Source organism: Setaria viridis, chromosome 6 (assembly GCF_005286985.2).
Source record: "Setaria viridis chromosome 6, Setaria_viridis_v4.0, whole genome shotgun sequence".
Classification (NCBI taxonomy): Eukaryota; Viridiplantae; Streptophyta; class Magnoliopsida; order Poales; family Poaceae; genus Setaria; species Setaria viridis.
In genome coordinates, this window is record NC_048268.2 from 34,540,285 (window position 1) to 34,557,987 (window position 17,703).

The 17,703-nt window shown below is 45.2% G+C and overlaps 3 protein-coding genes across 3 annotated transcripts; 2 read left to right on the plus strand and 1 right to left on the minus strand.

The window, feature by feature from the left end:
* Window positions 1-3,165: 3,165 nt before the first annotated feature.
* LOC117860018 (OVARIAN TUMOR DOMAIN-containing deubiquitinating enzyme 1) lies at window positions 3,166-7,507 on the minus strand. Its single transcript, XM_034743224.2, has 8 exons — window positions 7,120-7,507; window positions 5,767-5,832; window positions 5,572-5,655; window positions 5,375-5,497; window positions 4,576-4,628; window positions 4,353-4,402; window positions 4,177-4,277; window positions 3,166-3,687 (listed from the first exon to the last, which is right to left on the minus strand). Exons 1-8 carry the CDS (start codon window positions 7,336-7,338, stop codon window positions 3,415-3,417), a joined length of 969 nt encoding a protein of 322 aa, XP_034599115.1. The 5' UTR covers window positions 7,339-7,507; the 3' UTR covers window positions 3,166-3,414.
* A 36-nt stretch (window positions 7,508-7,543) lies between these two features.
* On the plus strand, window positions 7,544-11,864 carry LOC117860017 (O-fucosyltransferase 13). The gene is made up of 6 exons (XM_034743223.2): window positions 7,544-8,178; window positions 8,262-8,356; window positions 8,454-8,521; window positions 8,843-8,931; window positions 9,035-9,256; window positions 10,313-11,864. The coding sequence occupies exons 1-6, from the start codon at window positions 7,871-7,873 to the stop codon at window positions 11,049-11,051; spliced, it is 1,521 nt and encodes a 506-aa protein (XP_034599114.1). The 5' UTR covers window positions 7,544-7,870; the 3' UTR covers window positions 11,052-11,864.
* A 2,105-nt stretch (window positions 11,865-13,969) lies between these two features.
* On the plus strand, window positions 13,970-16,066 carry LOC117860020 (uncharacterized). The gene is made up of 2 exons (XM_072294663.1): window positions 13,970-14,467; window positions 15,196-16,066. The coding sequence occupies exon 2, from the start codon at window positions 15,198-15,200 to the stop codon at window positions 15,858-15,860; it is 663 nt and encodes a 220-aa protein (XP_072150764.1). The 5' UTR covers window positions 13,970-14,467; window positions 15,196-15,197; the 3' UTR covers window positions 15,861-16,066.
* The last annotated feature ends 1,637 nt before the right edge of the window (window positions 16,067-17,703 follow it).

Genomic DNA, 17,703 nt, shown 5'->3' on the forward strand with positions numbered 1-17,703 from the left:
CCAGGCTAATTACGTTTTAATTAATCATTCGGTTTCAGGACTAGTCTGTGGGGGCAGGGACTAGTATTTAGCTTACATTTTATTTATTATTTATTTATTTTTTATTCGTATCGCCATTTTTTTTATGCAAGGAGCCAAGGACAAAGGAGCCGGCCGGAAAGTTTTTCTTTTCTGCCTAGAAATTTCTTTTAGTTTTCGTGAATTATGTCTAGTTAGCCACGTCACCCTGCTAAGCGAGGTAGGCCAGTGGCAGCATGACAAATGGATATGATAAAAACCCTGTTGGCAATCTGCCAATATCGTCGCTGCGTTAGGGCAAGACCAATAGAAGAGACAAGCTGATCATGCGCCCGCCATGCGTCCTGAGCTCGCGTCACTGTCGTGTCAACTGGGCGTTGGGCCCGGCCTGGACGGACACGCACAACTGTGCTCCTGATGGACGACTTGCCAAGCCAAAGCACATGGTTATGGTTACTGTTTTAGTTGCTCCAGGCCTGATCTTCTTTTTGCGTTTTCTACGTGTGTTGCAGCTCTAATTTGTCGGATCCTTTTGGGGAGATTTGGAAAATCACTGTGTAATTTGATGTTATTATCTGCAAATGATGGGGCAACTCGTGTTAGATTAAGCAGCACGAGATGGTGTAGCTGCTAATAAAAAGGGATGATGCTACCCCACTGCCATCATGCGTTGCCGCCACTGCAATCACCACTTGCAGAAAGGCAGGAGGGAGAGTGTGGCAAGGCCGCAGGCTACTCATCTCGATACGAGATTAGGCGTGGCCGCTGCCACTAACGCGACAGTGATCATGACGCCGCCACTCGGTCTATTCTGCCAGTACTACTCTCTCGATTTTTACGTACATATTCAAACTTTACAATTTTTGACCAATAATTTAACTATTATTTTTTATTTTTATAATATAAACTCTATACAATTGGAATTGCAATCAAATATACTCTACAATGATCATAAGTTTATAACCATAACTAATATAATACAAGATAAATGAATGGTTAAAGTGTTATTTGGAAGACTGTACCCGTGCCTTGTAAACATAAATGGAGGGAGTATTTCTCTAACTCTCCTAGTGTTAGTACACTCGACAAATTCATTTTAAATGCGCTTATTTGTGTGAAAAATACTTTTCAAATAACAGTTCTCGTTTTTTTTCTTCCTTCAAGTGTGTTTGCATAGAGGGACTGGTAGGAGGAAAGGTGAAGAGATTTTGGCGCATGGGTGGACCCAAAAATGCTCCCTCCTTGAGTTTTGGCTTTTCCCGGTTACCGCCACGTGGGCCTTGCCCGCCAGCCTGTTCGGAGATTCCGCGGCCCATTGTACTCATGATGGCCTGAAACTCTCATTCCCGCCCAGACCAGTCCCACTTCAGCTCTGACCTGATCATGAACCGCCTGACCCAACAAATCCAACCCGACCCACCCGAAAAAACCCGATTTGACCCGACCCGACCATGTGACGGGTTGGGCGCGGACCAAAATTTTTTGACCTAGAACCTGAAAAACCCAACCCAACCCGAAAATTAAAAAACGAACCCAATCCGACCCAACCATGTGACAGGTCGGGTGCGGGTTCCAACCTGACAACCCAACTTGAACCTGACCCGACAAATGAAAGAACACGACCTAAACCCGACCTGATAAATGATCAGGTGTACTTCAGCTCGCTCCACTCCGCTCCAATCCAATCAACCGCAGTCCTCCTCACACCAAGATTTTGGATTCTTGTCAAATGATGTTCATGATTGCCACACTTGCTCCCTTAAAAAAACTGCTAGCTGTCCATCTCCCTGTCATGCACGCTCCATGATTTTCTGAAAACAAGATTTGCGCATAAGGCACCTTTTTCCCGGGAGGATTGGTTTATTATCTTCTTTGTGCATGTGAAAAAGTGCATTATCTGATCCAAGGGCTCCTTGTTTTGTCTTCCTCCTGACTTCCTACGACATGACGAAACCCGTTTGTCCCCTTGTAAATTAGATGACGTGATACTGCCATACTGGTGGATATTAGCCAGATAAAAAAGAAACAAAAGAGCGGCAACCACCCCGGGGCGTGGGAACAAAAAGATGGATCACCAGAACCGGAGGAAAATGTCTTCTTTTTTTATTTTCAGGTGCTGGAAACAGCAGTCAGTAGTGACTGCACTTCAGATTCTTTTTCTGTGTCCTGCAGTCCTGCATCCTGCCCCAGTGGACAGTGACAGATTCTCCCGCTTGGCAAATGCCAAAGACTGCTACGTTCACGTCAGGGCGCCACATGTAACATGTTCACGGCAGAGTAAAGTTGGAGAATGGAGATATACTCAAAAAATCCAAGCCCATTAAACATTATTTTCACTTGACCATTGCCTTGGGTTAAATGTGCATATGTCATATGTGTTCTCATTAGTTGTCTAGTTACTCTAGTCTAATTACCTGTCCTTTCAGCATGCAGAACAACAACAAAAAATGCACCCGGTAAGAACAAAAAAAATGCTTGCACGATGGAGGTCCAAAAAGAAGCATGCAAGGGGTCAACTCTCCAGGCTTGTCAACCTTTCTTTCTCTCCTATCGCAGGTTCACGTCTTCCAACAGATTGGTGTCCATGTCTTCAACAGATTGGAGACGCAAATCAACCCCCTTTTGCTCCATCTCTTTACCACGGAGGTTGACATGGACAGGCCTTGCCTATAACTTTGTGTCACTTCATGCCCAACCTATGACGATGAGTAAAGAGTGACCGGAGCAATTCTTCCCGTACAAAAAAAAAAAGAGGCCAGCACATCTCCATCAAATGTAATCCAATAAATATTGGCGAGTGCAGATTTGCCGCCAATTTCCTACTGCATACAGAACTTTCCACCCGAAATCCCAACATTTGGGCTTCAGTAAGCAGCCAAGCTCGTAAATCCTTACATTGCATCAGATCTCACAAATTCCCCAGGAATATATCAAGCAGGATTTGATAGTACAGGGAAGCCGCAAAACCAGAGCCCAACAAACTTTCCAGATCAAGATGAGGTGCCAACCAGCGTCAATTAAAAAAAAATGACCATGAAGATGCATCAAAGATTGACAAATAGACAGCATACAAAGTGACCATGAAGCTTCCTATGTATGAAAAATAAAGGTAAAAAATTCAGAAAAGAAAAACTGAATCAGTAGCCATGTCCACAGAACTCTGCGTCTCTGCAGTCAACACAATGTTAAATCATTGTACCAGAGTAAGACTTACACCAGGTAGAAAACAACTAAATCGAGCGAGGGCACTAGCAAACAAGCAAGTCTAGTAGCTTTCCCAAGAACTCAAGTACCCTTGTTTAAGGCCACCTTTGGCAGCACCCAGGCGAAACATGACTACAGAGTTCTAAACAGTGCTTTCTCAACCAAGTTCATGAAACTAACCATGAGCAAAATTCACTTTGGGTAGAGAATATCATAGTGACCAGGCCGATAGAGCAAAGTGATGTAGGGTTTCTCAGTGGCAGGAGTGGATGTCGTTGCAGCATCGGGGCCCTCAGCATTGGTCGAAGGGATGAAGTCATGGTGATTCACGCTCAGATTGCCAGTATCACAAGAGCTTCGGTCTAGGTACATAACACGGATCGGTACACCTAATGCATCTGATAGGGCAATTATGTGCACATGATCACTTTCCTCACCCATAGGCTCCACAGAAGCCTTGCAGAACTGCACACCAATTTACAAATCAGGGTCATTCTCTTAGCTGCATGTTAACAGAAATGTTCATGGAAATAGGGTACAGATTCAGTGAATGAAACAAAAGTGACCAACAATTTTTCAAGCCCAAGAAGAAGTAGCTTACGGCTGCATAAAGTTTCTTCCTATCCTAACATTTTCATACTCAGGATAAACTTCACCGATCGAAAAATTAATTGCTCAAATGGATGCTACCTCATGATATATAACTTGTTTTTTATATGATCTTTAGTTAATAGAAATAGAAATCCCCTCCAGGAATAATGGTTATATATGCTACAAAACAGTTTGGGCCAACAATGAAAGAAAACTTTTATGATTGCCAATCACCACAGATACTATTGATCAGGGAGTAACAAATAGAATCACAAGTTAACGTTAGTTCATGCACGCAAATGACCATTGATATAATTTAAGCACTCCATATTCTACATGTGACAATGAGAATATGGAGCTGACCTGAGCCACAGTCGAATTTGTCAAGCCAGATATGAATGGTTCGAAGAACTCAGACCTCCTTTGAATTTCACCAGAAGTGACAAACCTAAAGAACATGACAACTGAAGATCACAGTGTTAGATAGTATTGGCAAGACAGTCTAGCAATTTTGAGTATGAATATCTGGATGTACAAACCATAATCAGAAACTTGTGAATCCCTGGTTCTTTCTAGAAGCTCTTCAGGCCTAAAGATGCCAGAAGACAAACAGACTTACTAAAGAAGCACAAAAATGATGATAGGTATTGTGTCATATTTTATGTATACAGTTCAATGAAAAGGCCTTTGATATCAACAACTCAACACTTCTGTTCTACATTCATATGCATTTGCAGGACAAAATACAACTCTGATATTTACCCTATAGGAGCTTCATGTCCCTGTAGAACACTTTCCAGCAGATCAACGAATATCTGAGCAAAATGAGAGAGCATTGTTCAGAAAGGGGCAAGATTATAATAGCTACAAGCAGTGCAAAAAGAATATTCCTTCCGACCACACATATGAGCAGTTTAGGATTATTTTTCATCAGAGGGAATACATTGTTTTCAAGAAAGTTTGATTTCTTGCGATTCCATAGTCAGCAAGGTCCGAGTTTTTGTGATTATCAACTACCCTTATTTCAACTGAACATGAGTTACTAAACAGTAAAACAGTATTCGGCAGCACGACTCCAGCCACTAAACAGTAAAACATGAGTTACAGTCATCCAGCAGCCTTCTGCACTAGTACTGTAGCAAACGTTGTCTGACATACTTTGTCTCTAGTTGATAGCGTATGACCTTTCCAAGACAGGCAGGTTAGTATTCCTGAGTAAACTAAAATAAGTTGTATCTAGTTAATTTTCCACATAAAAGCAGCATATCCACAATTCTCAAAGGGTAGACAACAAGTATCCACTACAATAACCCAAACCAATCTTGTTATAATAAATACAGATATCAGACAGCTTATAAGCCAACTCATCAAGGCAAATAGCCCAAAATCATCTGGAAATGATTGCGGTACATAAAAAGACAAACCCACAAACAGTGATTGCGGCACATAAGTAGACAAACCCACAAACAGCCAAGAGAATGTAAAGCATATGAACAGGAAAACATCAAATCGGAAAAGGAACCGAGTCAGCAAATGTGCAAAAGTCACTGAATAAACTTACAGAGAAGAAATCTTCAAAAGTGAACTCGATATATCCGAGAGACAAGAGCGTCTTCTTGCATTCCGCAATTTTTATCATGATGCGATCAACCTCAGCTTTGTCTTGTGTCTCTAGGATGTGTTCCTGGCAGCAAATGATAAGGTAAGAACATAACAATATGAACAATGACACTTTATGAAAAGTGCTGCAGATACTACCAAGTAGGAAAACATAAAGCTTCGATAAAAGCAGTTTCCATCTCCACGTGTCCGTCTTAAAGCATCATATTGTTCACCAAGCAACTGCAGACCAAGTAGGAGACTACATGAACAAACTAGAGAATGGCACGATAAAACAACAGATCAACAAAAAATCCAGTAATTGCGTATTAGAATAGCCAAACACACAGGGACCTTAATTTTCTCCTGTAAAATGGGGCTGCCAGACTGAAACTCAGCTGCTAAAGAGGAGAGAGGTTCCTGCAACATTAACAAGATGCATGACAATTAGTATGGAAAGTGCCATGATAATCTAAACACATTAGCCTTCATAAGTCATAACAGCTCGTATATGTTTTTGCATCATTGAGAAATGGTGCCTAATCATTACCACAAAATGTGCTTTATAATAAACTACTCTTGTTAGAACCAGAACAAGGCGTTGTCCCCTTTTGGCCTTGTTTGGTTTGAAGGGTATTGGAGAGGATTGGAGGGGATTGGGAGGGATTAAATGCCCGACAAGTCAAAATCCCCCTGAATCCCCTCCAATCCCCTTTGGAAGGGGATTAACTGAACAAGCCCTTTATTGGAACAAGACACCAAAACAACTATTCGTCCAGTTCAAACAGACCACATACTAACTTGGCACATCGTATGGCTAATTTCAACCAACAGGTGACGATCAACAGCATAAGCAAAACACAACCCAACATAGTCGTGATGCAGACTAAAAACTTTTGGAGAAGCCCTGAAACTTCTTTTGCACAGTAAGACAAGCTCAAATCACAGGTTATAACCAACTACTTGACTTAAATAACAGACCAATCTCAGTATACTATTTCATATCCTAAAAGAAACTTGTGGCAGGCTTTGGCTAGACAATGACTCAATCTATGATAGCTGAGTAATGAGAATAAGCACAGAAAGTAACTGTTCTGGAAATGAACCAAACAGTAACCATACAAGTCGGCAGAGAACAAACACTCCTTAACTATCCAGCTTCCCATACAGATAGCCCTATCTTACACTTTTTGAACATGAAAAGGAATAGCATACTTTACTGGAAACCCTGTGTAGTCTAAGGCGAACTTACAGCATAAATTTCACCTCACTAAAGCATATGAAAAAAATGGTTCTCCAGTTTCTCTGCTGAGTTGTCCCCTATCAACCGATATGCTAGTCTAGAGGAGAAGTAAATACAAGGTTCTCACTAAAATCACACCTGTCGAGTGATAGCCTTTTGTTCATCATTGAACAAACACAATGATATGGAGTAATAACCCTCATCATGTCCAAATCCCCATCACACACGCTTATCAACAGTCAACTGCACTGCAGTACAGTACGTTTAACAGCCCCAAAAATCGCATCACAACATCCCACCAGACTCATAAAGATGACCACGACTGGCATTTTCACTAGATCAGTGCAAGCATGTAACACTAAAGCGTGATGGAGACCCATTCCACCACACGGCGGGCTAACCAATCATTGATTGCGGTCGCGGGCAGGAGTGGATGTTGGAGGAACAGAGGGACTCCCTCTCACCTTGTCACCAACGCACGGCAGCTTGGGCCCCTCGGGGATGTCGAGGTCGGGCTCTCCGCAGCAGGCGCGGTAGTAGTCCCCGCCCATCGAGAGCTCCACCGAGACGGGGTCCGAGCACCCGCCGAGGCTCGGGCTAGGGTTAGGGTCCGGCACCGCCGGGGGGCCCTCCCCCTCCGCTCCTCCATCCGCGGCGTGCGGCGCCTGGGGGACGTCGCCCATGGCCGCGTCCTCCTCCTCCTCCGCGGGGATCGGGGGCGCGGCGTTGGCGTCGGTGGTGGCGGCTTCGGGTGCGGCCTCACCGCCGTCCGCAGCCTTGCGCTTGCGGGCGCTCGCGTCGGCCGCCTCGCGCGCCAGCTTCGCGGGTCGGAGGGGTTGGGTTGGGTTGGGGTGGGGGGTGGGGGGGGCGCGGGCGGGGTGCGTGGTGTGGTGTGGCGGCTTGGATTCGGGTGGGGGAAGCAGAAGCGGAAGCCTGCCTGCTTCTGATCCTGCGGCGCGGTCTCTTCCGAGATCTCGGCGCAGGTGGGAGTGGGAATGCGCCCGTGTCGTTTTGCCGATAGGCGCTCGGGATTTACTACCATTTACGTCCAGACCCCTCGAACGGGTAATCCTCCCGTGAAGCTGACATGTGGGGTAGAGCGGTTTCGGCCCCACCTGTCCAGTGATAAGGTGGGCGCCAGCGAGTGGGGCGTTCCCTATTGGCTACGGCCTACGGGGTCCGCACGCCACCGCCCGTTCTGGATATACTTAGTGGATGACATGTGGGGTCGGCACGTGGTCTGGGGCCCATCCTCTGACAGACCGCGTAGTGGTGCTCGGCTCCGGTGTGCTCGTGGGATTTCTTTCTCCTCGCGCCGCCACCGTCCACCGGCCGATCAGATCCAGCGCTTTCACCCGGCGGCTCCGGCGACGGCGAGGCCCGCCGGCGATGTCTCCGGCGGCGGCTTGGTGCGCGCAGAACCGCCTCAGGTTCCTCCTGCCGGCGCTCTTCCTCGCGCCCGTCGTGTACTTCCTGCTCTCGCCCCCGTCCTCTCCCCCCTTCTTCAGCATCCCCGCCTCCGGGTACGCGCCTCGCCCCTCATGTACTCCCAGATCCTTCTATAATGTTCTAGCACATTGCTAACCTCGCATTCGGTTTGTGGCAGAGAGCTGCCTGCTTCGGGCTCGCGGGTCATATGGGCTCAGCGGCGGTTGGTGGAGTGGAGGCCGTGCGGGTGGTGGCAGACGGCACCAGTGCCTGGTGAGTCCTCGCTTGCTTCGTGTTTTTTTCGGGGAGTTTGGGTTGGGACCTATTGCTTGAGGAAACTGATTGTTGTGTGTTTCTGCCTCTTCTGCAGCTCCGTTGAGGAGAAACGGGTACGTGAGAATCGACTGCTACGGCGGGCTCAACCAGCTGCGACGTGATGTACGTTATGCATCTCGGTTAGAGTTTCCTCCTTCCTGCACTGCAATAGCATTTTACTTTATGTATTGTGCAGTCAGGTTATCTCGATGAGAGTTGCTTCTTGCTGTAGGGGTCCAAATGATATATCAGAAACATGCTTTGGTTGTCAGTATCGTAACCACATGGCAACATGGAGTAGTGACTCTCTGAAATACTGACGGTGCTAAACTTTCAGAAGTTTTGTGATGTTCTATAAAGAAAATGTGGTTCTGGTTTTTTAATATTATGGGCTTCTGAGTTCTGAAGGGGCCATCAACTGATCCCAGTGTGATTGTTCTGCAGCTATGCGATGGAATTGGGGTTGCACGTCTCCTGAACGCGACGATGGTTCTGCCCAAGTTTGAGGTTGCCGCCTATTGGAATGAGTCTAGGTATGTGCTAGACAAGGAAATGAAGGGTTATGCGAATTGCAGTTCTGTAGTTCAGCCTGTCTGAAATATGCATACGTTAGTTCTTACTGGACTGTTCTGTCAGTGGCTTTGCAGATGTTTTCGATGTTGATTACTTCATTGAGCAGACCAGAGGATATGTAGAAATTGTGAAGGAGATTCCAGCAGAGATAGCATCCAAAGAGCCGTTTAAGGTTGACTGCAGTAAACGGAAAGGACATTTTGATTATGTTGAATCAGTACTTCCGGCTCTCTTGGAGCATCAATACATCTCGCTGACACCTTCCGCGAATCAAAGAAGAGATAGGTATTTCTCAATCATCTAGTTGGTCCCTGGCATGTGCCGTTCATTTCCATTGGATCAATGGTCTTAGTCATGCGTGCTAGTAGTTTGTTTCACAAGTTATGTTCCTCACTGTTTTGCATGACATCTGATTCATATCTGCTATTCATCATGTTCTTAAGACTGTGATAAAATATTAGTATATATACATACTTTATTAGTACTGTTCAACTAAAAGCTTGGCTGGGTTGGAAGCCGCACATTATAGTTTATGAAAATTTAGGTTCTCGCCATTGCTTCAATTGTTGTTTCAGTATTTACCATTGCTTTAATAATATTTAGGTTTATGCTACCAGTTCTTAAGTATTAGATATTGGCCTCTGATGTGACCAAGTAATTTGTATTTATTGCTTTTCAGTTTTCATGAATAAGGTATTTTATTGATTTCATTGCTTAAATATAACCTTCCTACTCCTACGAATCATTAGCAATGAGCATATTTATGATCCTCTCAAAATCCATTATATGTTGGCTGGGTCTGCTTTCTCAATTTCAGAAGTTAATGGCAAAAGTAGTGATCACCGTTTCTCGGTTCTCTCTATTCCTTTGCAGTGAACTGAACCTGACCTTATTTAGTTGGAGCATAATCTGTTTTGCTGATGATGCATGTCTATATATTATGAGAATTTGGGTATCCTTTTATGTGGTGGTTATGTGACTTCTATACATTACTGAAACTGCTTCAATTTACCCAATCTTGACTCCCGATCATCTTCTAAAGATTATCAACTTTCCAGTAATTCATTTTGCATAACTGTAATGTCAAAGATGTAACGAGTAGTTTACTCCTATTTAGTCCCAGATTATGTATCTCCCTACTCCCAAACTTGTATGGTTAGCTCTTCTATACTTTATTTTATGTGCTTTAACTTGTATTGTTAAATCTTCTGCCCTTCGTATTTGTGTCAGCAATCCTATTAGACTCGTATGTGCGTTAAAGATTCCAAATTACTTGCAATGTTAGTCCTTCACTTTGAGGTTGATTCTGCGCCTAACTGATTTATGTCCCTGTATTTTCAGATACCCCTCATATGCAAAAGCTTCTTACTGCCAAGGTTGCTACAATGCGCTCAGGTTGAATAAAAAAGTGGAATCCAAGGCTATTGAGCTGCTCCAAACTATACCAAAACCCTTCGTATCCCTTCACCTCAGATTTGAACCAGATATGGTCGCCTACAGTCGATGTGCATACACTGGTCTTTCTTCCAAATCACTGGACTCCATTGAAGCTGCTCGTGGGGAGGGTAGGATGGTATTGACGGGTGATGCTGCCCGCCTGTGGAGGAACCGCGGCAAGTGCCCTCTGACACCAAGTGAAACAGCATTTATCCTCCAAGCGTTAGGCATTCCTACAAGCACAAACATTTATTTAGCTGCTGGCGATGGGTTAATGGAACTTGAGGGCTTCACGTCCGTTTACAAAAATATATACACAAAGTCATCTCTCCTGACTAATGAAGATTTTGAGAGGATGCATGGAAATACGAAAGCTGCTCTTGACTATTATGTTTCAATCAACAGTGATGCATACATTGCCACTTTCTTTGGAAATATGGATAAGATGGTAACTGCAATGAGAACAATGCAAGGTCTCCAGAAGACACTAGTGTTGAGCAGAAGGGCTTTTGCAAACAACTCTGCTGCTGGACTAGCAGGAGAGCAACTGGCTAAGGCTATGTGGGATGCTCATCGAGAGGAATATATCAGGGGCAGGGGATCAGCTCTGCCTGAGCAATGCTTTTGTGAGTTCAGATTGTAGCACAAGTGGCTCAAGGTTATCATAAACAAGCACCTGCATGTTTAAAGCGACTCATTGGTGATGTGATTGTGGGAATACGAATGAACTATTATTGCAATGTGATTATTTCTTTGGCTTCACAAGAAACTGTTTTTGATCGGATGGGCTTCAACTGGGTGCAGAGAAGGCTTGGCACTCAGTACAGAGATGTTTTATTACCTGGCCTTCTGCGTGAGCCAGCTGCGCTGTGGTATCTTTCAGTAGTGGCACTGTGAGTCTGTGGCAACAGACTGATCTGCCACCCTGACCAAGACCAAGGAAGGGTTGGGCTTCATGGTATGCCACGCCAGCCGATTGTTCATGGACTACCACCTTGCGGTGCGTGTTAATAGTCACGGTTATTTCATCTGTCTAGGCTACTGGTGATGAGAAGGCAAGCAGCCAGGAAATGTTCACTATGATGAGTCCGTCTGTTCCTAACTCCGATTTTAGCTAGATTCGATGAAAATGCAGCGGAGTCGTCTGTGTACAAATGTCGATTTTGTTATATCTTGACAGTGGAGTGGTTTGGTACTTGATGCCCAAGTCATTTTGGTTTCTAGAATGAGAATCTGGTCCAACAGCTACTTTAATTCAAGTCAATGAGATTAATGCCCAACAAGAAGTCAAGAACCTCCCCGAACAGTATAGTGAGTGTACAGCAATCATTCATGTGTGCTGTGAAAATATTAATCAAGACTGCCAGTTGCATAGGTCATAGTCATCATTACACCATGCATGCTTATGTAAGGTAACTAATCTATGGAGTTAGTGGATGTCTCATATTTTCTATCATTAGCAACTTCTCTCTTCCTTATTTTTATAAGGTTTTCAATATGGACTTAACAGTCTTTGACTACTAATCAGTTCAACTTAATTAGTCTACGGACAGAGTTGTGGTACCATCTAGGTTTGTCTTTAAGTCAAACTTTTTAACTTTGAATAGCAATACATATAAAATTATCTTATCTATAATAAAAAAAACTATATATTATAAAATATTTTCCATTGTGGGTCCATTAATGTCAATCTGTACAGCTAATCTAATGTAAAATTCTATATATTGATATGATGGTCAAAGTTAAAAGAAATTGATTTAGGAAAAACCCACATAAGCTTATATTTACAATCGGGAGAAGTAGAATACGTTCGAGTGATGCAATGGAAGATTTGTTGAGAGGTGAGCATGTGAGGTTTGTCTTAACCACACGAATGAGAAGTTTGGATGACTACAAACTTATTTTTTTACCCAAAAGGCTATTCAGTGAGACACGGAAGCTACAAGTAGTTGGAACATCATTGCCCTTTCTTGAGAGGAGCAGCACACTGAAACCATAATTTGAGACACAATCTGTTATTGATTGCTTTCCAAGGGAACTTTGTCATTAAATATTTTTCATTTCAAGAAAAAGTCGTCATTCGATATTTTTTTATTCCAGAAGCAAAAGGTTTTCATTTCAAATTAAAGAGTGTGAACAGAAGGGACTCCAAGTCAATGACTTGACCCGAGATGCCGTGCTGAAACTTCCTTGCAATTGCATGTACTACTGTGGCCCAGTATGAAAACTTATCTTGGCTCCAACCAGAGAAGAGATTAACAAGGAAATTGGTCGATTTATTAAGCACCAATTGGATAAATAAATAAATAAATAAAATTCTTAAATAAAATCAAGAGATCATCTTGGATACTCTAGCTGTGGCCCTGCTAGCCAGCTGCTGGTGAATACAAACACGTCAAACAAGAAATCAAAACATCTGTCCAATTTCTTTAAACTCTAGCTGTGACTCTTTGTGTTGAGTGTAAGGATTTCTCATGCCCCCTGGGTTCATACTGTCACGTGAAGGTCCTGTATGAATGACCGATGTGGCGTTACAGATGCATGGCGCCAAATTAAACCCGTCACCATAAAAGGTCTAAATGCATATGGTACATACACTGCATCAAGTCATCAATGCAAACCGATTACGCGTACTTCGGTACGGTATGGAATAGCTCCGTAACCATCCAATGATAGCAGGGCAGACCCCAGCTAAGAACTAGGAGGGGGCTGAAACCTTCTTCCTCTTCCCCACCCCCTCTCTCTCTCTCTTCTTCTCCCCTCACCTTCCTCCTCCCTTTTGCTCCTCTTCTCCAAAGGGAGCTGCAGCCAGTAGGGGGGGAGCTGCACCCCCCCCCCCTTCCCCAGCCCCCCTCCTGAATCCGCTACTAAATGACAGTCATCATCCAGACACATTTTTCAGAGAGGAATGATGCTTTTTCCTTACCTATAGAAATAATGAAACATATCATGCGCTATATCATGCACTACCGTGCAACCACCATCAGGGTTGGTACTGCAAATGGCCAGCCATTTCCTTTTACTAACACAAAATCAGTGTACCGTTTTAAGACCTTTTTCTATGAGACTATGACCACATACTATTTTTTTAATTACAAGTAAGAGCATATAACCAGTGGCTTATAAAAAATCGGTTCACCACAAAACCATCGATTTATATTGATCCAACTTGCGAATTTTTTTCGTCTCCGATGACAGTTAAGCCGCATCTCCGATTAAGGTTTATGGCACAGTGGAGGTCAGCTGTTCACGGTTCCGGTGAATGGTGAATTGATCTAGGGTTTCAACGTTGTTGATATAAATTGCATGCTACAATGCATCTAACTATAAGAACCTGAATAATGATTTATTTTTTTCATAAAGAAAATTAACTTCTCTGTTTCATCGGAATAGATCTTTCCAAAATAAGATAAATTTGCCAATTAGGCGCAATACCTCTTTTTTTTAAGCTGCTGCACTGCAGCTACAGTAGTTGGTAAAGGTGGTAGCTCGCAGACTGGCCGTAACGGTGGGCGAGTGGAGTTGGCCTACGTTGGTTGGTTATAAAGAGAGCCTTCTTGAAGTGCTCCCCACTGACTCACACCCCCATCCCTTCAGTTCAGTCCCATCCTTATCACCTCCCTCTACGACTCCTACTACCTCTGCAACGTCAATGTCCTTAGACGCTAAGCTAATAAAGCCTCCACGCGACTAACAGCCGGACACGTGAGCCATATGGGCCTTGTTGCCTCGCTCGCCTCCTTGCTGTCGCCGCCGCCGCGCAGAGAAAGGCAAGCGTGGATCGTCCCGGAGAAAGCACCGCCGCCACCGCCGCCGCCGCCCACCGTCGCGAGAGGCCGCCGGGCCATGCCGATCCAGACGCGGCAGGCGGTGGCGTGTGGTGGCCCCGGCTGCTGCGGGAGGAGGAGGAGCGCGCCGTCATCGTCGCCGCGCTCGCGCACGTCATCGGCGCCGGGAGGCGGCCTCCTCCGTCACCGGCCGCGCCGCACGACGGCGTCGGCTCGGCGGCGACGCAGCCGCCGGCGGCCGTGCTGGGGCACGACGAGCTTCAGCAAGCAGGTACGTGTGCGTGCACGCATGTAACACGCTAGCTTGTTCGTAGGTTATCCAGTGCTCTCCTATGGCCCCGCTGTCTAATCTCTCTGTCGTCGTCTCTTGCGCGTCGTGTACCACGATCCTCTTCTTGTCTAGATCATTCGCCTCCATTCCCCGCTATATGTCTTGTCAGAAGGAAAAGGTGCAAAAACCAAAAGAGACAGAATTCATTTACAGCCTTTTGTAAGGAAATTGGTCATTAACTAGATATACTACTTAAGTTGCAAAAATTATTGGCAGATGAGCAAGAACAACGATACATGCTACTGCCTCTGTTCTGCTATGTTTGTTCATGATCTTGAAGAAGAAAAAATATTGCACAATATTTTATCCATTTTGAGGGTATCAAAAGCATAGTTACTGTAATATTTCAACTTAGTACCTAGATTAAATGCCTTAGAAAAAAGGGATTACACCATATTATTTAATACAAGTATTGGTGGCCATTTTACAAAGTGAGCTAAACCTGTATGGATCTCTTGGAGGCTTGAGCACACAGATTACAGATGTCTCCTTCAAGAACAGTTCCATTCATGCGGCTTTTATTTTTGTGATAATACTTAATATATATCTCGAAACCTTTGACCCCTGCATGTACTTAATCTTGTGGCCCACAAAACAGTCTGATGGATGGATCTGGATCACTGGATGTGACCGGAATCGACCCACACTAATCGCGCGAGCTATTTCAGTGATGCGCCGGCAAGCCGCCGCTGCGCCTGCCACGGCGGCGTCGTCGGAGCTGCCGCCACCGCCGCCGCGGTACCGCGGCGTGCGGCAGCGGCCGTGGGGCAAGTGGGCGGCGGAGATCCGCGACCCCGTGAAGGCGGCGCGCGTGTGGCTCGGCACCTTCGACACCGCCGAGGACGCCGCGCGCGCCTACGACGACGCCGCGCTCCGCTTCAAGGGCGCCAAGGCCAAGCTCAACTTCCCGCCCGTCGCCTTCCGCCGACCTCATCAAGCCGGCCACCAGCACGCCGGCGGCGTCTTCGTCGCCGCCCCGGGCCACCACCGCCACCACCATGCCGCCGCCCAGCTCCTCCATCGCCAGCAATCGGCCGGGGAGTCTTCGACGTCGTCCACACGTCGCCATCCAGGACCCGTCCACCATCTGCAGAGCGCTGCGCCGGGGGCCGCCGCCGCCACGAGTTCAGCTGGCAGTGCTGCTCGCGCGCACCAGGAGGAGTTCCCGGACCTCAGCCGGTACGCGCACATACTGCAGAGCGGGGACCTGGACCTGCTGGCCGTCGCTGGCGGCGGGCTAACGCCGGGGCAGTCGTCGTCGACGACGACGGCGTCATCATCGTTGACGGCGCCACCGGAGGAACTGCCGCCACGGCGAGAACAAGCCAGCTAATCAAGCAATGCATCTTGCCCAACAATGGCATATACTGCAGAATTCTAGCTAGCCACCATTAGTGAAAATACAGTACACATCAGCAAAGTTTCAGAGCCCGTAGGATCGGAAGTTAGGCAGCTGATCATCATGTACATGTGCAGGAAAATCCTGGTGTAAATCTGTATATGCAGGTCAATGAGACAATGATGATACACGCAGCTTAAGATGTGTGCAGACGCGTACGCTGATCATGATTCATGAGATGTGCTGTTGGTTTGGCCATCACGTACATAATCAAGGAACAAGGTGCTTGGTCAAATGCAGCAGTGCTGGTTGGGATCATCATCAAGACTGAAAAACAATAACTGAAGACTGGACACCACATCATCTATCCATCCAGCAGCAACTGGTCCCTGCACGCCTGATGCTTATCTGAACTCGATCCGGGCTGTTCCAGAGCGATGGATAACTCATGAGCTGCATCATCAGGCCTATCCTCAAGCAAGCCAAGTGGCCGGCCAGCAATTGGTTCATGTCGATTGTATTGTAAGGATAAACAAATACTAAATACTGCATTAGCATCATTTTTTTTTGGTTGTGGGGATAACGTCATCGTAAATGCTGGGCATGGTATCCCAAAGTGTGATTTTTTAAATACCATGAGAAAATTCTACTATGTACTACACCACTATGGCAAGAGGTTTCTTATGAGGGAACTTATCCTATTTAGGGAACTTATCCTATTTTCAGTTCAGCACGTAGGATCGCCCGTGCTGTGTAGAGGATTGCCATGGTGTGGACAGGTGACGAATTGCATCCGAGCATCCACCGGCGAGCAAAGGAAGCGGAAAGGGAAGAACCATGGGATCGGATTGGATGAGGATGACGGGTGACATCTTCCGTCCATTTGCGCACCACTTGCGTGCGTTCGTGTTCATTTTATTCCTCTGTGACGGCGACCTGTGTGTATTCCCATCCTTCCGGAGCAAATCCACGCCGTTCAGGCCCACATTCCAAGCGGACCAGATCACACCCCGAGCCTCCTGGCATTGTTTCCTTTTCTCTATCTTCTTTTCAAGATTAGGATTGTGCCCGTGCGATTGCTACGGGCTAGAAAATATTTATATTGAATACATTGAGCATTCAATGCATCCAAGAATGTAAGTTAAAGATCCCTCCGGTCTCAATACAAAACCAGGAATTAGTCTAAGCATATACATCAACCAATTACAGGTGGTTGGCTGGCATTATAATCTTAGCACACAAAACTCTTTAGTAGTAGCACTAACTTCCCAGCATGTTAAGCTATGCATACAGGTAATTTGCTAGCTATAGGTGCTAAAGTGGACTAAATAAATGATATCACAATCCTTTAAAGATTACTTTTACCTTTTACACATACCCCATATTCTCATCTCATCCACTTCTATGAACTCTTGGGACATTAAATAATTTGTCCTAGGTTTTCATGATGGCCCAATTCAACCCGAATTAGTATGCTAGGCTATTCGGCGTGCCGTCATGATTCCTACGTGGCTTAGTACAGATTTTTCAGGTCAAGAAATAGTTTGGATAACATTACATAGCTCAAGAAAAACCCAAAGACCTCTATTTTTTTTAAAAAAAGATCTAGAAATGTATTAGGGTGCAAGGAGCTCAAACGAAATATCTAATATATGAGAATTAAGTCTTAGAACTTAACACAATTTTTGTAGTATTGTCCATTTCAGTAAAGGTTAAAAATGGCAAACTAACTATACATTTCAGTAATATAGTCCTTTTTTTTTATTCGTGCGGAGCGGTAATGAAGGAAAAATAGTCGATTTGATCATCAACTTTTGTCTCAAGTTCAAATTCATCC